Genomic DNA, 23,016 nt, shown 5'->3' on the forward strand with positions numbered 1-23,016 from the left:
AGGAATCAGTTGCCAAAATGCAATAAAAAGACAAAAATGAACAAAATCCAACTTTTTTTTTTTTTTTTTTTGCATTTTAGCAGAGCATATAAAAAGGAAGAAATGCCTGTAAAATAGGATGAAAGCAACACCGAGTTTTTAACCTGAATTGATACAGACTAGTTAAAACAGATCTCCATGTTAGCATTCTTATACCACACTTTACAAATGAACTTTTTCATCGTCTGAATAAGTTAAAATCCTGAAACAAAATAAAACTTACAGCTGAATTCTGTTTTCTAGTAACAGTATCTAAGTTCAGTTTTCTATTATATCAAAACCTTTTGAAATGCTACGGTAGAAAAAAGAGGTATAATGTTATTGGTGCTCCCTACTTTATCTCTGACATGAAGGTGCCCCCTGGTGGCATAAAAACAGCAGTTCTCCTGTATTTACATAAAACATCCTCTGAAAATGGATGAAGTCAACCCATGAACACCAGCCAATAATCAGCATAGCTACACCCACTTTGACAGGTTAAAATTCAGTTATGTGACTCTTAATAAATGTCTTAAAGTAACATCACCTCAGAGTCAACATGAATTATTTCCTATTGATGAGAAACACTGGCTTATAATGTTATATATCAGTATTTTTTTTATTTATTTTTTATTAAAAGCATGCATATCTTAGATATACTTCTCATTTTAAATCAACAAAAAGAGCGCTATTTCTAAGAAAATTAAGTTGACTTGATGTCAACAATGGCATTGTGTCCCAGAGCATATCCTATTGAAAATACTTACTTTAAAAATAGTAAGAAAAAAACCCCTTCATCAGTTCAGCAGAGGATCACTGTTAAAATCACAAACCGATGTACAGTTTTCTGACTACTTCTTTAACAGAACCTAAATTTTCAATGAACAATCCACTTCCAATCTTTTAAATCACATCACTGCCTTCTGAGTACTGAGGTAAAACATTGGACTGGTACTTAAAAAGATTTAAATAGAATTTACAGTCATTTTAAGTTTTTTGTTTTTAACCAAAATATATATTTGAAGAAAAAAAAAACAAACACAAAAAAAAAAAACCAAATATTGTAGGGAGCCATAAGGGAGAGAATAATGCTAAATCAAAGTTTGGAGTCAAGAAAAGCTACAGTTTAGTAAAAAGTAATAAGATGTCAAATGATTTGCGATGATCTTATTTTAGTGTTCATACCATTAATGCAGCTCTGACACAAGCTGACAAAATACTTTTTTGAAGGAAAACTGGCTTTTTTTTTTTTTCTTTTTTTTTTTTTGGCTTTACACTCGTGCTCCTACTGTTAACCCAGATGCCCTTTCATTTCTTGAGCGATAAGATTCACTGATACTAAACTTCTCTGCCCTCAGTATCAAAAACACAAAGTTGCAAGTCCAACATTAATCACTGTTGAGGATTAATAGCAGCTTTATAGTCTAACAGTGTGATACTGTACCAAACAGCTGTTAGAACATTGCCTTTGTATCTGACCATGGTGCATCTGGATTTGTTTCATGTTGAACATGACTCTAAAACAGAAATACGTGTTTGTTAGATTATGTGTGTTTTCACTAAAAATGAATGCAAGAGGGCTGAAGTTGGGAAATAATCAACTAGATTTCTTCATAAAGAGATTTTGGGGTGCAAAAGCTAGTGTTAATACCTGAATATATGGAAGGTGACCCAAGGTTTAAAAAAAAAAAAAAAAAAAAACCCCACACACACACAAACGAGGAAGCTGCACCAATTTGCAACTGAGTTAAAATCACAGTATCAGTTTTGATATACATCTTTCTGTATTACACCAATCCACAAATGGAGTCTAAACACAGCTATTAAATCATTTTATCAGAAGTTTAAAGAGTTGATAACTGGGATTTAGTGTGTTAATATTCAATTTAACACTGGCCTGTTTTGTGAAGTGACAGATTATTTAAAAAAAAAAAAAAAAAAAAAAAAAAAAAAAGAAGCAAAAAGCTCAGGTGTTTCCACATTTAAAAAGTTAGGGAACACACAAATAAAGCACTTGTCAAATAACACAGTTGCCCGTGATTACAAAGTCATCATATGGACACTAGAGGACACTGTTTCCAACCATCAGCCATCAAGTCCCTGCAAGTCTTCAGGAATGGAGAAAAGCAAAAGAGCAAAACTAGGAGCTGACAGAAAAATGCTGAAAAGAAGGCCATGGAAGTCAATGCAAAGGCATGATGTTGCTTGCACTGTTGGGTTTAAGGTGAATGCACAAAATAGACTTAAGGCCCAAAAACATAGATAACAAACTAGCGCTTTACTAGTTAGTACCAAAGGCAACAAACAAATGTTAACAGTATCGTTTCTATCTTTTAGAGTCATGTACGAGGTATTAGCACGAGTCAATACGTATTGACAACGAGAATCTACTGCAAAAATAAATAAATAAAAGCTTGTTTTGTGAGTATGAATGTGGCGACTTTTGTGAATGCACTGGTAAACTAAAAAAAAAAAAAAAAAAAAAAAGATAAAGTAGTTGCAAATGGCACTAACTGTTTTTGGGGTGGAAGGTTTCACAAAAGCCATGGTTCAGTACATACCTCCGCTCTGAGGTCACAGTTTGGTTTCTTTCCGGTACAGTGAGGAAAAAGTGGCGGTGCCTGCTTGGATGTGCTCATTCCTGAGAAAATCCCATTGATTTTGCAAACATAAAACAATTTGCCGCTAATAACTAACCTTAGGAGTGTCGTGAAAACAGTCAGATAAAATTGGGAACTATTTCCTGTGATAAAGCTTATTGCCCTAAAAATGGAAATCTGTAGCTCACATGAGGAAGACAAAAATTCAGATTAGAAGGATGAAAGAGGAAGCAATAATAAAGTCATAAATTTCCTATTGAGAGGTCTTTCTTTTTAAGCTTGAAATATATACAAACACACGCACACACACACTATGTACGGCATTATGATTTTAGGTTTTGCCATCAAGCTCACCAAACTGATGGTTAATATCGTTACTGCTGTTTATCTGATGGGGAGGCAGAGATAAAATGTCTGAATCTAAAAATAAGCGCCATGATGCTTGTCATAGCTGACTGTAGGCGTCTTTGTTCAGAAAGCTGACTGAAGCAGCATTCCTGAATTGCTTGCACTGGAAACTATTGAGTTAAGCCGCTCAGATTTTATTAATAATGACGTGAGGGTATGTGTGCGTATGTATGTAATCTTGTTTGTTTTTTTTGTTTTTTTTTTAAACCAACATGAAGTTTTGTTGCACTGTAAAACATAACAAGATCAATATAAGTTTGTTGTTATCCAAAAATACTATTAGATCCTTTGTGGGTGCATTCCAGCCATGATCGGTATAGCAAAGCTGAATGAAAGCAGTCAAAACCAGGAAAAATAACCACAAATATTTTCTAATGTGATGCTTTTCTCTTTGTACACAGAATAAAAACGTCTGCAGAAGCAACTAAATCAAAAGCTAAATGTTAATAATCAGCATTTCAGCTCTACTGTGCATGTCTAGAGGTAATACATAACCAGTAGCAAACTAAAGTAGTTTGAGGAGTTTATTATTAGTTATCAAAAAGGAAAGCATCACATCATTCATTTCTAATATAAATTCAGTTACCTTTAACCCTTTTAATTGGAAAAAAAAAAAAGCATGCAGTGCATGCAGATCATCCAAAGCTACATTTTGAGGCCACTGAACCATCAAGTCATCTTCAGCCATCTCAGTCTCACATCTCCCTGTCGCCCACTGCTAAATATGTTGAAAATTGTAATAATCAGTGACTTAAGTAAATTATAAACCTAGTGCACTTATCTGTGTGAAGTGCAATGGCAGTGAAGATTAACCCCTTGATTCTTTTGTCATACACCAATAAAAAAATACCTTCCTGACATACTGCATACGCTACAGTAGTGTGCCGCTTGGTCTCCCTTTGACAACGACGATGATCTAGGTTTGGTTTTAGAGGTGTGGACAGCAGATTCAAGCAGTGAATGTGGATATTACCTGAAAATTGTTGCTAACCAGGGAGAGTAACAGCATCATAGCCTTTCAGCAATTAAAGTATGAGGCCAGAGTAATTCAGATCACTGGCTGAGACAGAATTAAACTCTTCCTGCTTACATGTGCATCCCAAACCAAGGGCAGCATACCAGTCGTTTCCTTAGAGATTCACCTTTCCACCCCCCTGCTTCGTCTACTGTACTTTACAACAGCTCTGTCTCAATACAAAATATCAAACAAGTTGTATTGTTTCTATGGATGTTTGCAACCTTTGAAATGTAAGCTTTTCTGTAAATATCTGCATTGAGAAGTACTCAGTTTTCTTACATTTATGTTTACAGTTGGTCTAAACCTACAGTATATAAATAAGTCTTCAGTCATTGGTGGGAGGTGAAGGTTTGGTTCATTAGGGGTTTGTAGGGTTTTTCGTTTATCCCATGTTAGAGCGAAGGAAAATGAGTTTGTTCATCTCCTCAGCGGTGACCTGCTGCCTCCTCTTCATGGCCAGGCTCTGCTCACACACAGTCACACACTCACTGCGTATGCCCACAGCAGGAACCGCAAGCAGCCACAGTGCCAAGCGAGCAAGCCTGGGGAACTTCTCAGAAACGGCCGAGCTCCAGTACTGGAAGAGATCTGGTGTACCTTGAAGTAGAGGTTCGGCCAGGTATTGAAAGATCTCCTGTCTAACTTGACCCTGGCCGTCATCATTACCAGACACTGGGCATGTGCCTCTCAAGGTGCTGCTGTTTACACTTCCCTCTACACGGCTTATTTTAGGGGTGGGTGGGCCATCAGTGTCCCGATCGTCTCCGCTTGAACCTCCACCACCGCTCATACCTCCATCCCTGGTTTCAGCAGCCATTTCACAAGCACGGGAGATGATGTCTTCGTGCTGATAGGCCGGTACTGAACGCAGCTTGAGCTGTGGGTCAAGGATCATGGCTACCTGATGCGCTCTTTCAACCTGAAGAAATAGGAAAAACTGTCAGTGTTAAATAGTTTTTACAACCATTTTAACACTTCATTTGATTCATTTGAATAAAAAAAAAAAACAAAAACAAAAAAAACTTGTGGAGGTGTTTATATCTCTTTCAATTTCCCCTTGGGGGTGAATAAAGAATCTTTGATTTGATTAACAAATATCCAGTTCTGACATTTTAATAATGTAAGTAAAACTTGTCAAGCAAAATAATTGAAAAACTAAGAAATGCTTCTTTAATACCTTGAAATTTTCCTTGAGGGCTTCAAGGAAATAGTGGCAGAGTTTGCTAGCTGTACCGGTTCCAGCTTCCCCAGCTTTAGATGTGAAGAACTTCTCCAAGCGCAGGTAGACGGGGAGGACTTGCTGTAAGGTTGGTCTCCTCTGGCTGCTCAGCTCCAGAGCTGCCAGGCGGAGAGGTGCTAGCAGACATGCCAGTGTGCTCAGCAGATGTTTGTTCAGACCCTGGAGAAGTGGAGCTGTGGATTTACTGCGACCGTAAGCCTCGCAAATGTGTTCAAAGTGGGCGTGGACCTGCAGGAGTGCTTCAGCCATACGTTCCCAGCAAGGGGGTGTGGGGCACTGTGCAGGGGTGACCTCTTCTGTTGTGCTTGTGGACGTATTGAAGCCCTGTTCCTCACGAAGAGCCAGCGTGGTCGAGGAGGCGATATCTCTGCACGTTGAGAGAAGTTCGGCTAACTCGTGAAGTCCTCGAGCCTGAAGGCTGCGTTTCCCGAGAACGGCCTGAACAACTGCGCCAAGCGAACACCCGGCGCATCTCAAGCATATCCTCCCGCGGCTGCTACCTCCTAGTGACGATCCTCCAAATCCAGCTCCCCACGCTCGTGGCTCTGAGACATAAACGGTACGGATGTCCGACATGACGAACTCCGACAGCACATTCTGCACCCAGTGGTGAACCTGTTCAGGCCCCTCCCTCAGCTCGGCTTCCCGTACGCCGAGCACATAGCGTTTCAGTCTGGACCCCTCCACCTGGTAGGCTGTGAGAACGTAGCAAGCATCTGGACCAGATGCTTGGGAGTGGCATGTGACAGCAATGCCAAGAGAAGCATTTGAGCCCAGAGCACACGTGACCTTGACTTTCACTTGGTTGTACATGCGGGGCAGCTGGCGCAGCGCCAAGGCACTCATGTTTCCAAGAGCGTCACGGGTGGAGTAAGCACCGTGACGAGCACCTGTATCCACTAGCGTCTGGGCTAACTTCAGGAAGTCCTTGCTGTTGAGCACATTTAGCATGTTCAGATCTGAGCACATTACCCGTAATAAGCGCTCGGCAACCTGCTGTCGCTCTTTCTCTGGAAGTCCATTATTCTCTGGCAGGACAGACAGCAGAAAGAAAATTAGAGCTCATATTCAAATGCTTTGATATTCATTGTCAAAATGGGCTGGAAGCACGACGCATTAGCATTGCTGCGCCAAAAAACCAAAAGGTTTAATGGTGTTTTGGTACTTACGGCTGAGGGTATGGTTTCTCTGGGAGATGCTTTGAGGCTGTATTTGTAGTTTAACTGAGGGAAGGGCCTGAGCCTGGGAACCTCTCCATAGCTGTTCCTGAGGACCAGAAGCTGAAGAGGTTTTGGGAGAGTCTCCTTTGGTGTTGTTCTCATTATCAGCTGAAGAGAGAGGGACAATGGCATTGGAAATAATGCATATTAGGAATTCCATTGTAGGAAATGACATGACAAGAAAAGAAAAAAAATTGACTGTCTCAAACACAAGCGACATAAAACAGAAAAGTGTGCAGAAAATGTTTGGCAATGAGATTAAGAGAATATCCAGCAACTCAGATCCAGATCTGCAACAACCCTAATAATTTTCCTTGGTACTGAATAGTATTATTGTATACGACTTAATACAAACACCTCAATAAGCAAATAAGGTGATTTGTACTCACTGAGATTTCCACATGCATTTCAGCCACTGAGGGTGTGTTCACATTTTACATTTGTTTCTATGTTCTGCTAAACATGTATTAGTGGTTGTGGACTCACCAGCGTGCGACTGCATGTGTTCCAGCAGGTTGTTGTAGAACTGGAACTGGATGCCACAGGCACCACAAGTGTAGGGCTCTAAAAGAATCACAAGGCCCAGAAGACTGTTGGCTCTTTGTCAAAGGCAATAATATTATACTGTGCATCTGTCCACCTGGCAGCTATTGTCCAGTGTGTGTTGCATCGCTGCTAAATACAGCAGTTCTTAAAGTCAGTCCCATAAAGATGTGGTAGTTTGGGATTTTTGAGCTTTAAGATATTTAAATTATAAACAGCATATCTAAAACCAGTAAGGGTTTTGAGTTTGTGGACATTTTGCTGAACTTGTTGAAACTGAAATTGAGCCCTGTGAGTTTAAGGTACGTGCAGTGCAGTTACCCCAATCCCCACTTCCAATCTCGTGAAGGAAAACCTTACATAAAACCTTACAACAGTGTGATGAGCTGATACTTAACATGACAGAAACAGAAAAGCACACTGGAAAACACGTGAGAAAGAAAAAGGCAACCTACATATATTTTTTTTTCTTTTAGACATGGACTTACTCTGTGCTGTAGAGAAGGTGGTGGCCACCAGAGGGCTTGGAGTTCCTGTTGACAAGAGGACAGGGAAGAATTTAACACTTCACACAGCCGTAGGCCATTCTGCATCACTTTCTCCTGTGAAATCAGTGCATTTTAAATTCCTTTTTAATTGTGCAAGAAAAAATTCAAAGTGCTTTTATTTATAAACAGGAGCTTGAAATAATATAACTAAGTGCATGCTAATCACCATGTCTTCATCTCAAATGCCACAGGATCTTGTTTCAGCTTCACCATCACTACTTTAACGTTATCAGGACTGGTATTTGTATAACCAGGTAAAGGCCTTTTAAACCCAGTAGTGAATAAAAACCTCCTCGAATTAGTAAAACAATTCAAACCATCACTTATTTTTAGCTCTGAAACACATATGGTTCAGTAATTCTTCTGACTTTGATCTACATCAGAAAGGGGCCAAATTGTGGTTTTTCATTGTTGTTGAGATCATTGCAGGTTTTTTTTTTTTTTTTTTATACACTGAAAAGAGTCAAAACCTCCTGACTGAAAATAAACGTTATTATATGTGTTCTTTCCTGATCAATTAAAATAAGAAACTACTGCTTGGGATTTTTTTTTGGCTCACTTTTTGTATTTTAGCAAACTCAAGAGTATTCCAAAAATTTTCTTTTATTTTTGCTACTTATGTCTTGGGATTTTTCTACTCAAACTCCAGGGGGTACGGGGTCCTGTTTACGAGCTGGCTGGGCTGCCAGTCCTTTCTATGCTGCCATTTTTTTTTTGTTTATTTAAAAAAACGCTTCTAAATAATAAAAAACATTTTAAAAATGAAAATGGAAAGCATTCCTTATTTTATGATTTCATCAGTGCTTTTATCATATGAATGTCTTCAGTAGGAGAAGCAGCAAAGCAACCTCACAGTAAAAAGGCACAAGATTTTTTCCCCTCTTTTTTCCACATATCTGAACTGAAACTTATCCTTTTTGCTCAGTTTGTATGAATTACAACAAAGATTATATCATTAAATTTGTGCTAAACTACCACAAACAAAGTTTAGATCCATCACCCAAGCAGCAGATTTGGGAATTGAAATAGAAAGCCACAAGATGAAATATTAAAGTAAGAAAAGACAATATTTTCATTTCTAAATCCTGCCAGTTGGTGTTTAGCTCACCAACACTACTGTTATTAAAAGAAGAGGAACTGCAATGGAGAGGGAAAAACAATCAGGTCAACCAGTCTGTTTTGGCTTGCATCTAATTTGAAACAAACAAAAATAAAAATTCTCCATCTCAGCCTTTTTTGCCATTTACTTTTTGAGCAAGAACAGACTTATGGATTGCATGAATTTGGTTGCAAGCCGTTTTGATTGGCAGTCCCAGAACATACCAAGGTTTTGGTAACAAGGTTGCACAAGTTTGTCTTTTAAAATCTCTGGTTAGTTGTTATGAAAGCCAAACACAACTTATACAAGTTCTCCATTTTCATAGTCTGAATGTGGAGGAAAAATAACAACAGGCCATTCAAAATTGGGTTTTATATAGTAACAACTGATGCAAGGTAGGTCACATAAACCTATCCCCACTGCTCTCCATCCCTTTTTTCAGCTCAGTGCATAAGTAGCAAAACAATATCTGCTGAAAGGCCGTTTCTATCTATACTGACACTTACATATACCTGTTTTGTACAAGAACTAAAAATACTTTCCAGCAATAAAACATTTCCACACAGATAGGCACAGATCGACAGAACAAGTGACTCAGTGCATACCACTTGAATTCTGCGAACTGTTTGTGTCAACCAGACTGGACTGAATGGCATTCTCCAGTTTCCGCCTGAATGGAGTATCTGCAAGGGAAAAACAGGAGGAACAATGAGTGACATGCCTCCATTAAATAATGAGCATAATATTCAAATTTAAGCACCAAACACACATGCAAAGATTAAGCTGAAGCACAAGAAATTCCATTCAAATCCCACTTATTATTGGTTTGCATCATGCAAATCAATCCCGCCACCAGCCGTAAATAAGGAATCAAAGTGTTCCTATAAGATTTAAACATGGTTTTAATTCCTCCTTTTCACTCAATTTTTTTGACCCACTTCTAAGACAAGTATGCTGCATGCTTTAAATAGGCAGAGTGTTTCTTAGTAGAAAGATGAGGGAGTGGGGGTGGAGGGTCAAGAGCAACAAAATGCATTTGCGTTCCTATTTAGGATAAAAATCAATCATTTTTGACAACTGAGAAATGGTGACGGTTGCCTTCATGTCATTTATTTCTATGTATTTCATTTTACTTCCTGAATTTATTAATCTTAGTGGAAAATAGAACATTTATGAAAAATAAGCGTCTGGTAAAGTTAAAACATAATAATGTGATTAATTGCTTTTGGACAGTTGAAATTAACCAAGAAAAAAAATAACTATCCTACATAATAACTAGAAACACTGTTTGCTAACGCAGATCTCTGCTTAGCACCTCATTTCCGCCAGTATATTGTGAAGGATCCTTTTAAAAGACTCCTGTGTCCACAGTTTCTTCCAGATCACTCCCAAAATTGAATGGAATCCAAGTTAAACCAAGAATCAGAAAAAAAAAACAAAATCCACCTAGTAGTTTTTGCAAAGTTGCCAACTAACAGATAAATGCAGACAAAAACAAAACAAATCACTGGTGAAGGTAACGATTCACCAGTGATGCTTTGTTCAAGCAGACATGATTGCAACACAGAACCTTGGAGAGACTTTCTGAATCATTTCACATAAGCTCGGTTTAACAGGGCAACAGCTGCTGTGAGAGATGGTTGTAAGTATTTCCATTACACCCTTGCACTTAAATGGACGATGCTAATGCCCCTAAAATCCAGAAAACCCAACACCAAATTTAGGCAACTGGCTTTACTTCCATGGAAAAAAAAAAAAAGTGACTGAGAGACTTGCTCTTTTAAAGATAACTCAAATAACTCGTTTCTGCTGGGAAGGACTTCTGATGAAAGAATCTACTGTTCAACCTGGTTGGAACGTCTTCATGTAGCAGATTTGAAAGAGCTTTTAGTTCCAATTCAAAGGTGCTACAAACTGGACTGCGTTAGTTGCGAATGTTTAAAATGCTCCTCAGTTTTACGTCAAAGCATCGCTGACGCTGCACTGTGAAAGAGGCTCGTCATGCTCAGCAAAGCTGAAGTGTATCTGCAAAACAAGCCAAGCTGGAGATTCCCACATCCTCCTTCAGGTTCTTCATCTGAGTCGCATTGTCACGCAGGATTGCAGCATTTCAGAAAGTTGGCTTTTCCAGAAGTATCATTGAAGGATAGAAGCTGCCTGACTAGAATGATGCACTGAAGCAACTTTTCTCTGAGTTAATCCCTTCAGTTTTCACTTTGTCTGCTAGAAGTTTATTGCTGTGCTGGAACGCTTCAGCGAGTGTCTGCTGCAGTCTGATCTTCTCTTCCCTTCTTATCTGGATACCTTGGCTGTACACTTATTTCAAATTGCTGCAGTTTTGTTTCTAGACTGAAATATATCCAAAAAAATGAGTGACGTTCAACATTAGCAAATGCAACTCATTCCTAATCACATGTGCCAGAAGTGTTCAAAAATTGCTGTATATAAACTAGAAACAGAGTGAAAGACTACATTATATATAACTATTTATGTACACAAGTTCTGGAAATATTTTATAACCCAATTCTGTGTCGACATATTTTGTTAGGCTAAAACCTGTCGGATACTTATCATTTGTAAACACAAGAGCGCAAACACTTCCCCTCCAGATTACTGAGGTGGAATGGAGAATTCAGTCCCAACACCTGACCTGATGTTAACATAGAAACAAGATACTAATATTGGATCAGTCTCCTCTACTTTCTTTCATATTCAAAACTTGAATACAAAAATAAAGGTCCCTTTCATTTCAGTTTTTCACAGGTGTTAGCATTAAGCGTTGTAAAAGAAACTCTGTGCTACATCGTAGCATCTAGGGCTGTGACTATATGCTTTTGTCCCAATTCAATTCTGATTTTTTGGGTGTCGATTCAATTTAAATTGCGATTCTCACAATTCTTCAATATTGCTGATCTTTGTAGATTAAAAACAAAGAAAAAGTACAAAACTTTTTTTGCTCATTATTTTTCTTGATTTCCATTAAGAAAACAGCACAGTAATCAGACCATCATTCTGCTGCTATAATGCCCAAGAAGTAAAAAGATCAATAAAAGCAAAAATAACCAAAAATGTATAATGTATATATATTAAAAAAACAAAAAAAAAAACAACTGATTTTAAAATTGTGAAGCAAAAAAATCCCGACATATGATTTTTCGATTCGATTTTCCCACCCCCAGTAGCATCTGAGAGGTTGTAATTTTGTGTTTATGCAATTTTATGTGAAATTCTGATAAAACAAAAGAGAAGAAGATTTCTAATAAACACACTTCAGCCAGAAAACTACAAGTAGCATAAATGTGTTTCAGGGTTCAAATTTCCAGATTCAACAGTCACATTGTCTCAAAATGCAGAATAGAGTCTTACTTACTTTTTAGTTTAGCAGCTTGGCTGTGGCCGTATTTACTCATGTCCACACTACCACATTCCTGTACCCGTGATGCCTTTATGTCAAATGAGCCTACATTGAAAGAGAATCTCAGTCAGACGTGCACTTTAAGAGCAACAGAATGAAATTGGTACGGTAACTCATAAAACATGATTGCAATGGGTTGCTTATGCACAAATAAAAAGCCATTAAAAGAAGGAATCTGTTTCTTACTTGAAGAACAGCAAACAGTCAGACTCACCCATCGGTGTGTGAAGAGCAACATGTTCCTGGTACGGATTGAAATACTTGTACTGCTTCCCACAGAACTCACAAACATAGCTCCCAGTTTCTAGAGACAAGAATACACATAAACAATCCTTTGTTATATTTATAATCCATTTTAGTGATAAAACAAGTTTCAAGTCAGATCAAATGAAGCTCTTTTGGATTAGTTGTCATTTAAAAAGCAATGTAAAATTGTTTGTTAATTATACCCCATGTCTACAAGGGGAAGTAGAAAGCAAGAGGTCCAAACAGAGGAAAAGAGTGAGGTGGTGATTCTGATTGTTTTCCCATCTGAATTTAGGTTTAGCTTTTGTACTGGATCGTGTGTGGAGGATCTAACCATTCACCAAATCAGCAGGAATCATTAGTGCAGTAACAAAGAGCAGGCTTCCCACCTGCAAACACCTCCAACTGTCTCTGAAGGGACACAAGCTGCTGTCGGACGAACCCGCGGTCCCTGTGGAGGTGGGTGTGTGCTTTTACCCCTGCGAAAGAGGACTTTTGGACTCATGTTCTCAAACCTTTCCAGTGATTAAAAACCAATAATTGCAAACTGGGTTGAATACTTTCAACTGGACACTCCAACTGTCTCAAATGTCAGTGAAGCAACAAACGGAACAACGGAAGAGCAGTTTTTATAATGTTGTTCTGCTATAACAAGTCTTCATTTTGGTGTTTTGATGTCACTGCTTGAGGACATCTTTAAATGACCTTTAATCTCAGAGCTAATAATATCCATAACCCACACATGTGGTTTGGTGAGCAACAATTTTTTTTAACTTAGTCTGTGTTAAAGACACCACTTGCTGATTGGCTATTGCATTATTACTCGATTCGGTTGTTACACAGAGCAGAGCTCTGACATGTGCAATATGTTAACTTGTACAACAAGTTTGAAAAGTGATGCTTGGATTTTCTTCTGCTTAAATCACAAGTTGCAGTAAACAGATGAACAGGCATCTATTTGTTTATTCATCATTCTTCTACTGCAGATAAAACTGAATGAATACTCAACTGATGAGAATAAATATCTCATTAAAAAAAAGCTTTAAATAAAAAAATATAACATTATCAGCTTAAACAAAAGCCTTAAAGAGAGAATACATAAGGCAAAATACTGATAGTCGGCAACAGAGGAGCCTTATGTTTGGAACGGTTCTGAAAGTCATATGAACAATATCTAAATTTGATCGGCTGATCCCTCTTGCAAGTCTGCTATTTGGAAAATTAAGCTTTTCTAAACTTTCCACCAGTCAAATCGTGTGTGTTTTATAAAAAACTGTGTATATATATATCAATATATATACATGTATATATATATATATCTATATATCTATCTATCTATCTATATATATCTATATATCTATCTATCTATCTATCTATATATATCTATATATCTATCTATCTATCTATATCTATATATCTATCTATATATCTATCTATATATATATATATATATATATATCTATATCTATATATATATATATATCTATATCTATATATATATATATATATATGTATATATGAGGCAAATCTCCCACAATAAACAACATTAGCCTGCATCTGTTTTATTGGTTGAACAAGTTATTTTCTGTGACCACCACAGACAGCCTGTTTATTCAGATCCAGCATCAACAGGAGAAAACCAATAAAACTGGCAAAAATGCACAAATACAAAATCATCAAATATTATAGATTTCCATGGTAACTCCATTATTAGTATTAGGTTTTTGTGACTGTAATATCAAATACAAGGCAAAAAGAAACAAACAAAAAAAAACACACTAAAATAGCCTGAGGATGAGGATTGTCAGCTACCAGATTTTATAACACTTGTGTATAGCTGACAAATAACACAATTCTTATTATTTGTATTACATTAGTGTTGTTGCAGATTATGGTTAAATAAAAGAAACAGGCTGAAATAAAGAGAACTTTGTTCCACTAACTATTCTGGTTTTATATATTATTGACCCAACATTGCCAACTCTACTTGCCTGCATCCTCCTTGTTACCACAGGCTGAAACCCTGAAATGGCAGATTTAAGACTGATTGTTGTCAGCTCATTGCTCGATGTTATACCACCCCTTTACATGATAGGAGATCTGCTTGTGTTGGCATGTAATAGATTGCATGATAAGTGAAGCTTATCAGTTCTTAAACCAAAATTTAAGATGTTGCAACTGATCAATTGCAAAGGAGCACAATTAATTTAGATGTTTAGATTAATATAAACATTTATGTTTTTCTTTTAATGACAAGTCCCACATGTGTGACCACTATTTTAAACCTAAAGTTGATTATAGGAAGATAAATCATAAATATGATGCATTAATGCTAAGTGGCATTCCTTCAGTTATACTCAATGAGGTTATGAGTACAGATCTAGACAGTATTCAGGATTTGAAAACCTTCATTGAATTTAACAATTTTATTGTTTTTAGTCTCATTATTCCATTTGAAACCAAGGTATGAAAAGCCACTAATTTTGAATAATGTGACACCCAAATTTAAACAAAAGAAAGTGCACAAAACATTCTTACTTGGTCCAATTTTTTGATAGGGTTCAACTGGCTCTTCCTCCTTAAGGCCATCCACAGGCAACACTACCTGTTCATATGGATCTGAAAGAGAGCAGAGGTTTAGAATAAATCTACTTGTTTTAAGCATCAACAATGTAAATATTTACCTATTTAATTTTTAGTTAGTTGTCTAATGTTTGGTCTTGCACGTAGCTCATGTACAGGCTTTAAACTTAAAATGATTTCAAGGTAAATAAAGTTTTTTCAGAACAACCATAATCAGAATGCAGTTTATTGTCATTCAACTGAGTACAACGAGATTGGAGAGAAGCACGTTTTTACAGTGCAGTCAAGTAACAAAACACTCGAGATGCCACTAAAGTTAAACATCGTTTCTGGAAACATTAGCTGTACTTGCCGATCTTAAATGCTACTAATTCTATAAAGATGGATTAAACAGCGCCTTCTTGTTGTATGCTCTCTTGCCAGATGTTTTCATGTCTCAGTTCACTGCTTTTTATTTTTTTTATGTTTTACAACTGCTGCAGAAAGAGATTCATGAAACTGGAAAACCCCAAAGTTCTTTTGTTCTAAATGCTTTTTTAGTTATCTTTTTTTTTTTTTTTTTTTTTTGTTAAACCTCAAAACTGGATTTTCACTTTACACTTTTTTTTTTGTTTGACTTAATTAGGTTGTAACCCTGACAATAATGAATTCACCATGGATCATAAAATGTATTTGCATTTCTAAATAATTAAACAGTAATAAATATTTCTTAGTTTCAGTACAAAACAATTTTTGATTCTGTGAAGCATTAACTATAGCCCTGTCATATTTTACATATGTTGCTTCTTCGTCATTTAATCATTTGTAAAACTTACATTTTGTTTAATTATGTGTGATAATTAAAACCAAAACTCAGTTGAGGCTAAAAAGGCTATAAAAATTATTATGGATACAGTGTAAAATTTCCAGTCTGTAGCAAACTAATTGTTCCTCTGTGCCGTTTCCAATCAGACGAATCTCCATGACATTACTTTCACAACAAACTGCTCAACAAATTGTGAAATTCTTCTGGCTATGATACAATGTACCCTGCAATAATCTGTCCCAACCTGTTTAGGTACACTTGCTTTATTGATTGTTAAAAATAGGGTCAACGAGAACAAATTAAGATATCTACTGGTAATATTCGGATTTGGAACAAATTACATTATCTAGTATACAATATTATATTTAATTCCAAGTTGCATTGTGCCTGTTCTATGAATGAAATCAGGTTGACTAATCACACAAATATTAAAGGCTTCACATCTCGACACTAATACACCAAAAACCCCATTTTGTTTGTTGTGTGTGCAATTTCTTTAGTGAAATTAGCAAATAAAGTTTTAAACATACAGAGGCTTAAATAGTACTTTCAAACAAAAACAACAAAAGCAGCTTTTAGTTTAGCTGTGGATGTCACAACCCTTGCAAAGAACCACAAAATGAGCCATTTTTAACTGTTTAAATAAAGGTTTAAGTGAGTTGGCATAAAATGATTGAAATCGGAAAGTTCAATGAATGTCTTTCAAGCTTGGGTCTGAAAGGCTAAAGATATAGACAGCATAACAAACTGTAAACATGCTGGTTACCATCAACGGCGTGCAGGTCACGGTGCTCCTGGAAGCAACTGTAGTATTTATACTTCTTGCCACAGATGTCACAGGAGTAACGGAAGCTATCTGCAGAGGTAGGCAAATAGACAAAAGATGTTTTATTTGGTCCACATACAGAGAAGCCGACAAGAAAATCAGCAGGCCTTATATTTAACCATCTAATAAATTAAAAAGAGCAAAATGCTGTCTAATAATTACCCATCACTATGAAGCCTTGCGGCTCAAAAAATAGACAAGTGGGCACAGCTTAACCATATACAGTGTAGATACCATGCATACAGTTCTCAAGTGAATCTCAACACACAGCAATTTCATAAGGCTTATAAAACTGCTGTTTTTAGCCTTTCTGAAGCAGAAAAAAATACAGAAGACAAGCTGTCACTTCATGCATACAGACAATCTGGGAGTTTAAATAAGATCAAACAGATTAATCTGACGATGAAATGATGAAGGAAAAGGTGATCGTGATTTGATTATTCTGCATTTGCATAAGAACAAAGGGTTAAAATAGACGTATGCAGATTTAATTCAAATGTAAATTCAAAGCAGCTTTTTCATCGGAATTACTTATAAATATGCAAATTTTCTGGTTTATTATAAGATGTAAGCAAAAATTAAATAGCAAGATATCCGCATTTTTTATTAAGTGACCTTGAACACATGGTTGATGACAGTTTTAAAGCGATAAAATGATCAAACAAAATATTTATTTTTGTTTAAATAGGAAAAAGCGTTCAAAACATTGCATCGCGTTTCATATTTAATACTGATGCAGCTTTCACAAAGCCTTTTGTAAAAATCTACCAGCATGAAACACAGGAGGGATGTAAATGACTTGTTCTGCTTGTGTTCATTTTGTTGCAGTGGAAACGTTGTGAAGCCAGGTGTCTGTTCACAAGAACATCTGCAGTGCCTCTTGGCACCTCAAAGTCAGATCCTGTCAGAGCGTAATCTGTTGCATGAAAGGAACAGTACACAACTACAAGATAAAAATCAATTTAACAATTTCTCGTCGGCAGGCTCAGGTTTATTCTTCTCTCTATAATCATGTCTGGCCGCCATTCCCCTCAAACACACACACACACACCCATGTGACAAATATTTCATTGGTTAACAGTGGAGCAACAAATTCTCCATTTTCTTCAACCCTTTCTCTAGAGGAGCTGTTAATTCAATTAGCTGCATTCTCGACTGACTTCCTGACACATCTGAAAGATGTAAATACTGCACGAAAATAAGCAGCGGAAAAATAAAACATTCAGTGGTGGGTAGGAATATTCTAAGACTGAAAATGTCTCAACTCCTGTTGGGTTAAAAAGGAAAATTGATTTTTTTTTTCTTAAATAAATGTATTTTAGAGTAAATGACTGCACAGAAATGTGATGGAAGGGGTATACAAATAACATCACAGGTGGTTTAAAACATTTCAGACCAAAAAGGCTCAGCTTTGAGCTCAACTGGAAATACGACTACAGCAGTAATTATCACGAGGCCTGATTGTAATTGCAGTTTTAACACCTTGAGGCTACAATAATTTACATATGATAGCATTTTTATGACATTTAACATGATTAAAACTAATTTCAAACAACTCAAATCAAAAGGATTCTTTGTGTGGTACAATATAATCAAAACTCAAATAACATCACCAGTCCAGGTAACGGCGAGGATACATTTGAAGGAAATCCAAAGCTGTAAAAGCAAAGATAACTGCGCATGAATGCATGATCCATCCAGGTTGGATTTTTTACGATGCACACACAAAAGAGGCCACCCAAGTTTACAATCAGCTGCCAAATATATATGACAACTCATTCACATATTTTTTTCTTTTTTTTTTCTTTTTTTTTTTTAAAAAAAATAGTCAATCTAGTAAAATGTGCTGCTATAAAAGCTCGACAGACTTCCTGTACTGAAGAATGTCACTGTTGGCACCATATGTTTTTTTTTTTTTTTTTCTCCGATCCTCTATTTTTTAAATCACAGGGCTGTTTCTGGTCTCAACACCCACATTAATCATAAGTATCAAAAGGCTTATGATTCAAGCCTTTAAAATATTACTCCCAAAACGTCCTCCTCCACAACGCTAGCTGCGATGTTGTCCTGTTAAAAATGCTCCCTGACTCGTCACACTTTTAAAAGAAAGGTGCTATGAATCTGAATCTGGTATTAAACAAGCTTTAAATCAACGACATTGTATCATACCGTCACAGGATTGCCCTGCCTAGACAAAAGATTTAAGCATAGTTTGATCAGTGAAATGTGTCCGTGTTTTTTTTTTTTTTTTTTATCCTCAGGCAACTGCTTAATTTATCCTTCCTTCAGTTATATTATCACTTTCTGCCACTTTCGTTTTGGGGCCACTTACACTGCTTCATGTTAGATTTAAAAATACATTTGTAAACTGATATGCCAGACATCATCGAGCTTAAAGTCTAAATATGCAGCAGCATATACCCAATATGCTTCGCAGCATTTTCCATCCTCATAAGAATTTCATTTAATGGTATTTTCTTAGCCAAGCTGCCTCTCTGGGCTATATATTATCACTGTCACAGACCTTGTGGTTATTATGCTCGAGTACCTTAAAAAAGTTTGGGGAAAAAAAAATAACAAAAAAAACTTGTTTTATCCTAAAAGATGTGCACTTTTTTTTTTTATTCCCTCTGCCTTGTTACTGCACATTTATGCCATGAATCTTCTCCCTTTAAGCAGTGTGCACATTGATGAGTGTGTAGGAGAATTTATAAATAACTCAAAAATTACTGAGGTAGAAGTATTTTTAGTCATAATCAAACTTTTCCTGTGACACTTTGTTGCTTGATAAATACAATTCCTGGCAGCTGATATTCAGCCTCTTATATGCAAGTATCTGAATTTCTTTTTTTCAGCAGGATATTCTTATATAACTGTTAATAAATATTATTGTAATTGTATTCATATCATACCTACAGTCTTGAGTTAAATCTGGGGTTACTATCTTTACAAGAAAGGCAGTAAAAGTTTGTGCTGACATGAAAACAGAGCTTGGTTTGTTCGAATGAAAACAAACAAAACTTACTGTTGGACGTCTGAGGCAGACCATCTCCAACCATGCTCTCTGACTCTGTAGAGAAGATTAATGCAGATTTAACTCCTGCGTATCACATTAGTAATCATTTTGACAATGAATAAATAATATATAAACAATGCACAATTATTGGCCACAACAGGACTAATATTAAGGAAGTGAATAATTTTTAAATGATACAGTCAGAACAAAACAAAATAATAAAAACACTAAGTTGCACAATCACTTTATGCCAAAATGAAACAGAAAATATCCTGAGGTTTGATTAATTAGGTCTGGTGATTATAAATGCTACATAGACTAGGCTGGAAAAGATGGTCAGTCCAGAAATGTATCAGTGCACCGTTTCACAGCCAAAATCTGTGACAGCCACACAAGTAATTATGGCACTGGAAAGTTACACATTTATCTGAAAAACAAGTAATGCAGCATAGCTGTTATATAAGTGGTGATACCATCTTCAATCTCAAATTGTCTTGTCAAATGATGAAAAAAATGTATTTATGGTACCGGTATATTGTTTTTGGGGAATATGCAGTTGAATATAGAGATTAATTTATTCAAATACCATTGCATTTAGGTTAATTTACATTCTCCATTAGTTGTTAACTGCTTTGGAAACAAATGTGGGGATAAAAAAAACAAAAAACAAAACAACAATGAAAAAACAAAACAGACATACCTCTATGTGCTCTCACATGTGTCTGAAAGCAGTTATAATATTTGTACTTCTTCCCACAAACTGCACATACGTATGAACCTGCATACAAATTCAAAACGTTATAAACACACATGCACAGCGCAGATAGTCTGTAGTTTGTAGTAGTAATTAGTAATAGTAATTTGTCAATGTTATTATAACATTAATAACTAAATCACTACCATCATCATCATCATCATTTTAAGCTTGCAAATGAATAGCAGCAAAGATCAAAATCTCATAAAGTCTCTCATGGAACAGTTGACACAAATTGCTAAAATATATTTCTCATTTCCTTCTAATGTCACATTTGCTAGCCATGCAGAATGGTGTTATTCAACCAGGTTTGAGATATCCATCTTTAAGATTTCAGCTGCCATCCCAAAATATCAAAGTAAAAAGAATTTCATTTGTGTTTACAGGTTTGGAAAATTACATTTTAAAAAAAAATGCACCCACAACTGCACGTTATCAATGGTTTTCATAAGAGCTACTTCGTCCTAAGAAAGAAGTTCAAACAAAAGCTATTTATTGATCGATGTGAACGAAACACAGTTTCTGTAAATTGGCACAAGTTGATTTTTTTTCTTTTTAAATGTCACTTTTAAATATGTGTCTGTAAATGAGCGTATATGTCAATATATATTCACACACCTATGCACGAGTCTGTGCTCTTCGTTGGAGGAGGCGTACCAAGGGCAAACATACCCTCGGTCTGAGCTCTACGGTTTCCCCCTCCACTGGATCCGCCATCATTTCCGCCAATGACAACACAGATCTCTGCAGGGTTGGGATCACCAACTTTCCCATTGCTTGTTTCTGAGGTCCCTGGTTCTTTCTTTACATTGACGGGCGGTGGGCTAGTACTCTTCGCTGCTGAGGCATCTGTAGCTGCACTTCCACTCACATCTGCTTTCTCCTTTCCAGGATTGGAAGCCTCTTGTGCACTCATGACTCCACCTCCTTTGAGCCTGGGCTTCTGTATTAGAAGGGAAAAAAAAACAACAAAAAAATAAACAAACAGCAGCTCAAGTTTCAAAAATATATTAAAAATAAATTAGTTTTATGTGGTACATGTAAAGATAATCATTCAATCAACAATACGGTGAAAATGAATGAAAGTGCTGAGATGCTGTCAAGGAATGTCTTATAAACCAGAAAGAGGACAATCTTTTGGTTGGTGTTTTCTTTCTCCAAGCTAGGTTCCAAAAAGAGAAAAGTCCTGCGTTAATATACAGGTAGCATACTCCATACCACTATTTATTATTAACCACATCGCTACACCAATTAACACTTCTAAATCTCTTGCAGCTTTCATGTATAAACAGTTTTTTTCTCTTCAACAGCTGGCATCATTAGCTTCCTCAGTTAAAGCGTTTGGTTTGGTTAAAACAACGTTTGGTCTAATTGTATCAGTAGTACGGTTGTATGTACTAATGTGTCCAAATGCAGCCTGATTTGGGCCAAACAACCAGACTGATTATGATGTTAACTGAAAAGTGAGCTTTGGTTTGCAAGCTTGCAAAACCACCTGTTTTTTGTGGTGTTAAAATTACAGCACTTTTTTATGACAAAATATACACTACCCATTAAAACTTAGGACACATTTTCCTCATTAAATCTAAACAATCTAACAGGAAAATATGTCCAAACTATTGGCTGGTATTGTATGGGATTTAAGCATGATTTCAAAACTAATACTAGGACTTACACTTCTGCTCTTGGTTTAGATAATATTGAATGAAGCAGCACATTGAAATACATTTATGTACTTGTGGTTTTTTAGTTGTATAATCTCATTTGCCCCACATATCTGGTATTATTGCTTTAACAGTGTGTAGGCATGATAAGCGAGTAACAACGATGAAAGACTATAACTCTCAGGATGTACTGCATGTTAGATTTATTGGGGAAAAATATAATTGCTTCAACCCTGGAAAAAAATGCAGTGGAGATATTATCCAATTGAAGAGTGCAACTTGTTAACAATTCTTACTAAATTCAGTCTGTCCAACTATAACAGTCAATCAACATTATCTAGATACAGATGAAAGCTCAACAAGCACAAGAGACACTTAAAAATTATCTGTGGCAATGTTAATCAGATTAAACAAAAAAAGAAAGACAGACAATGTTCTCTTGTCCATGAAGAACAAGGTGTTGCTTAACTGTTCATCACTGACATTTGATGGCATAAACTCCACTGCTTTGTGGCACCAAACAGTCCAGTTTTAGAAATATCAAAATTATACAACTTGCCACTTCAACACATAGCTATAAAAGGACTTGTTAAGAGAATGTGCTCAAATGCAACCAAGCAAAACAGAGTTATGCCAGGATGACTGATATTATGGGAGGAAGGAAAATTAGTATTCTAATAATAGCACACCAATACAGCAACAACAACCTTCTTCATTGCCCAAATTCAACTTTCTTTGGGTATGACACATGGCCTACAAACCTCAGCAAACAGTCCTGAACCGAGTAATGTTGAAACAAACTATTGCTGCTTTGCATTTCAAATACCTTACCTGCAGCTAAATCATTTCACATCAGCTACATCACACTGTATTTAATCTGAAAGGAACATTTACTAAGACTAGTTATAATCCCTGATGTACAGCATGTTAGCTAAATAGATGTCACATTTGCTAGGTTGGACATGTCAATTTGGAAGTGTTAAGATGGATAGTGACCACATGCCAGCAACAGT

The 23,016-nt window shown here is 36.4% G+C and overlaps 1 protein-coding gene across 1 annotated transcript; it reads right to left on the reverse strand.

Moving 5' to 3' along the window:
* Positions 1–4,137: 4,137 nt before the first annotated feature.
* znf618 (zinc finger protein 618) lies at positions 4,138–21,255 on the reverse strand (the record flags this gene model as incomplete). Its single annotated transcript, XM_079257153.1, has 14 exons — positions 4,138–4,963; positions 5,222–6,312; positions 6,454–6,612; positions 6,991–7,068; positions 7,536–7,580; positions 9,300–9,377; positions 12,065–12,154; positions 12,324–12,413; positions 12,745–12,834; positions 14,894–14,974; positions 16,510–16,599; positions 19,595–19,639; positions 20,286–20,363; positions 20,958–21,255. 14 exons carry the CDS (start codon positions 21,253–21,255, stop codon positions 4,427–4,429), a joined length of 2,850 nt encoding a protein of 949 aa, XP_079113279.1. The 3' UTR covers positions 4,138–4,426.
* Positions 21,256–23,016: the final 1,761 nt, after the last annotated feature.

Source organism: Telmatherina bonti, assembly GCF_933228915.1.
Source record: "Telmatherina bonti genome assembly, chromosome: 17".
Classification (NCBI taxonomy): Eukaryota; Metazoa; Chordata; class Actinopteri; order Atheriniformes; family Telmatherinidae; genus Telmatherina; species Telmatherina bonti.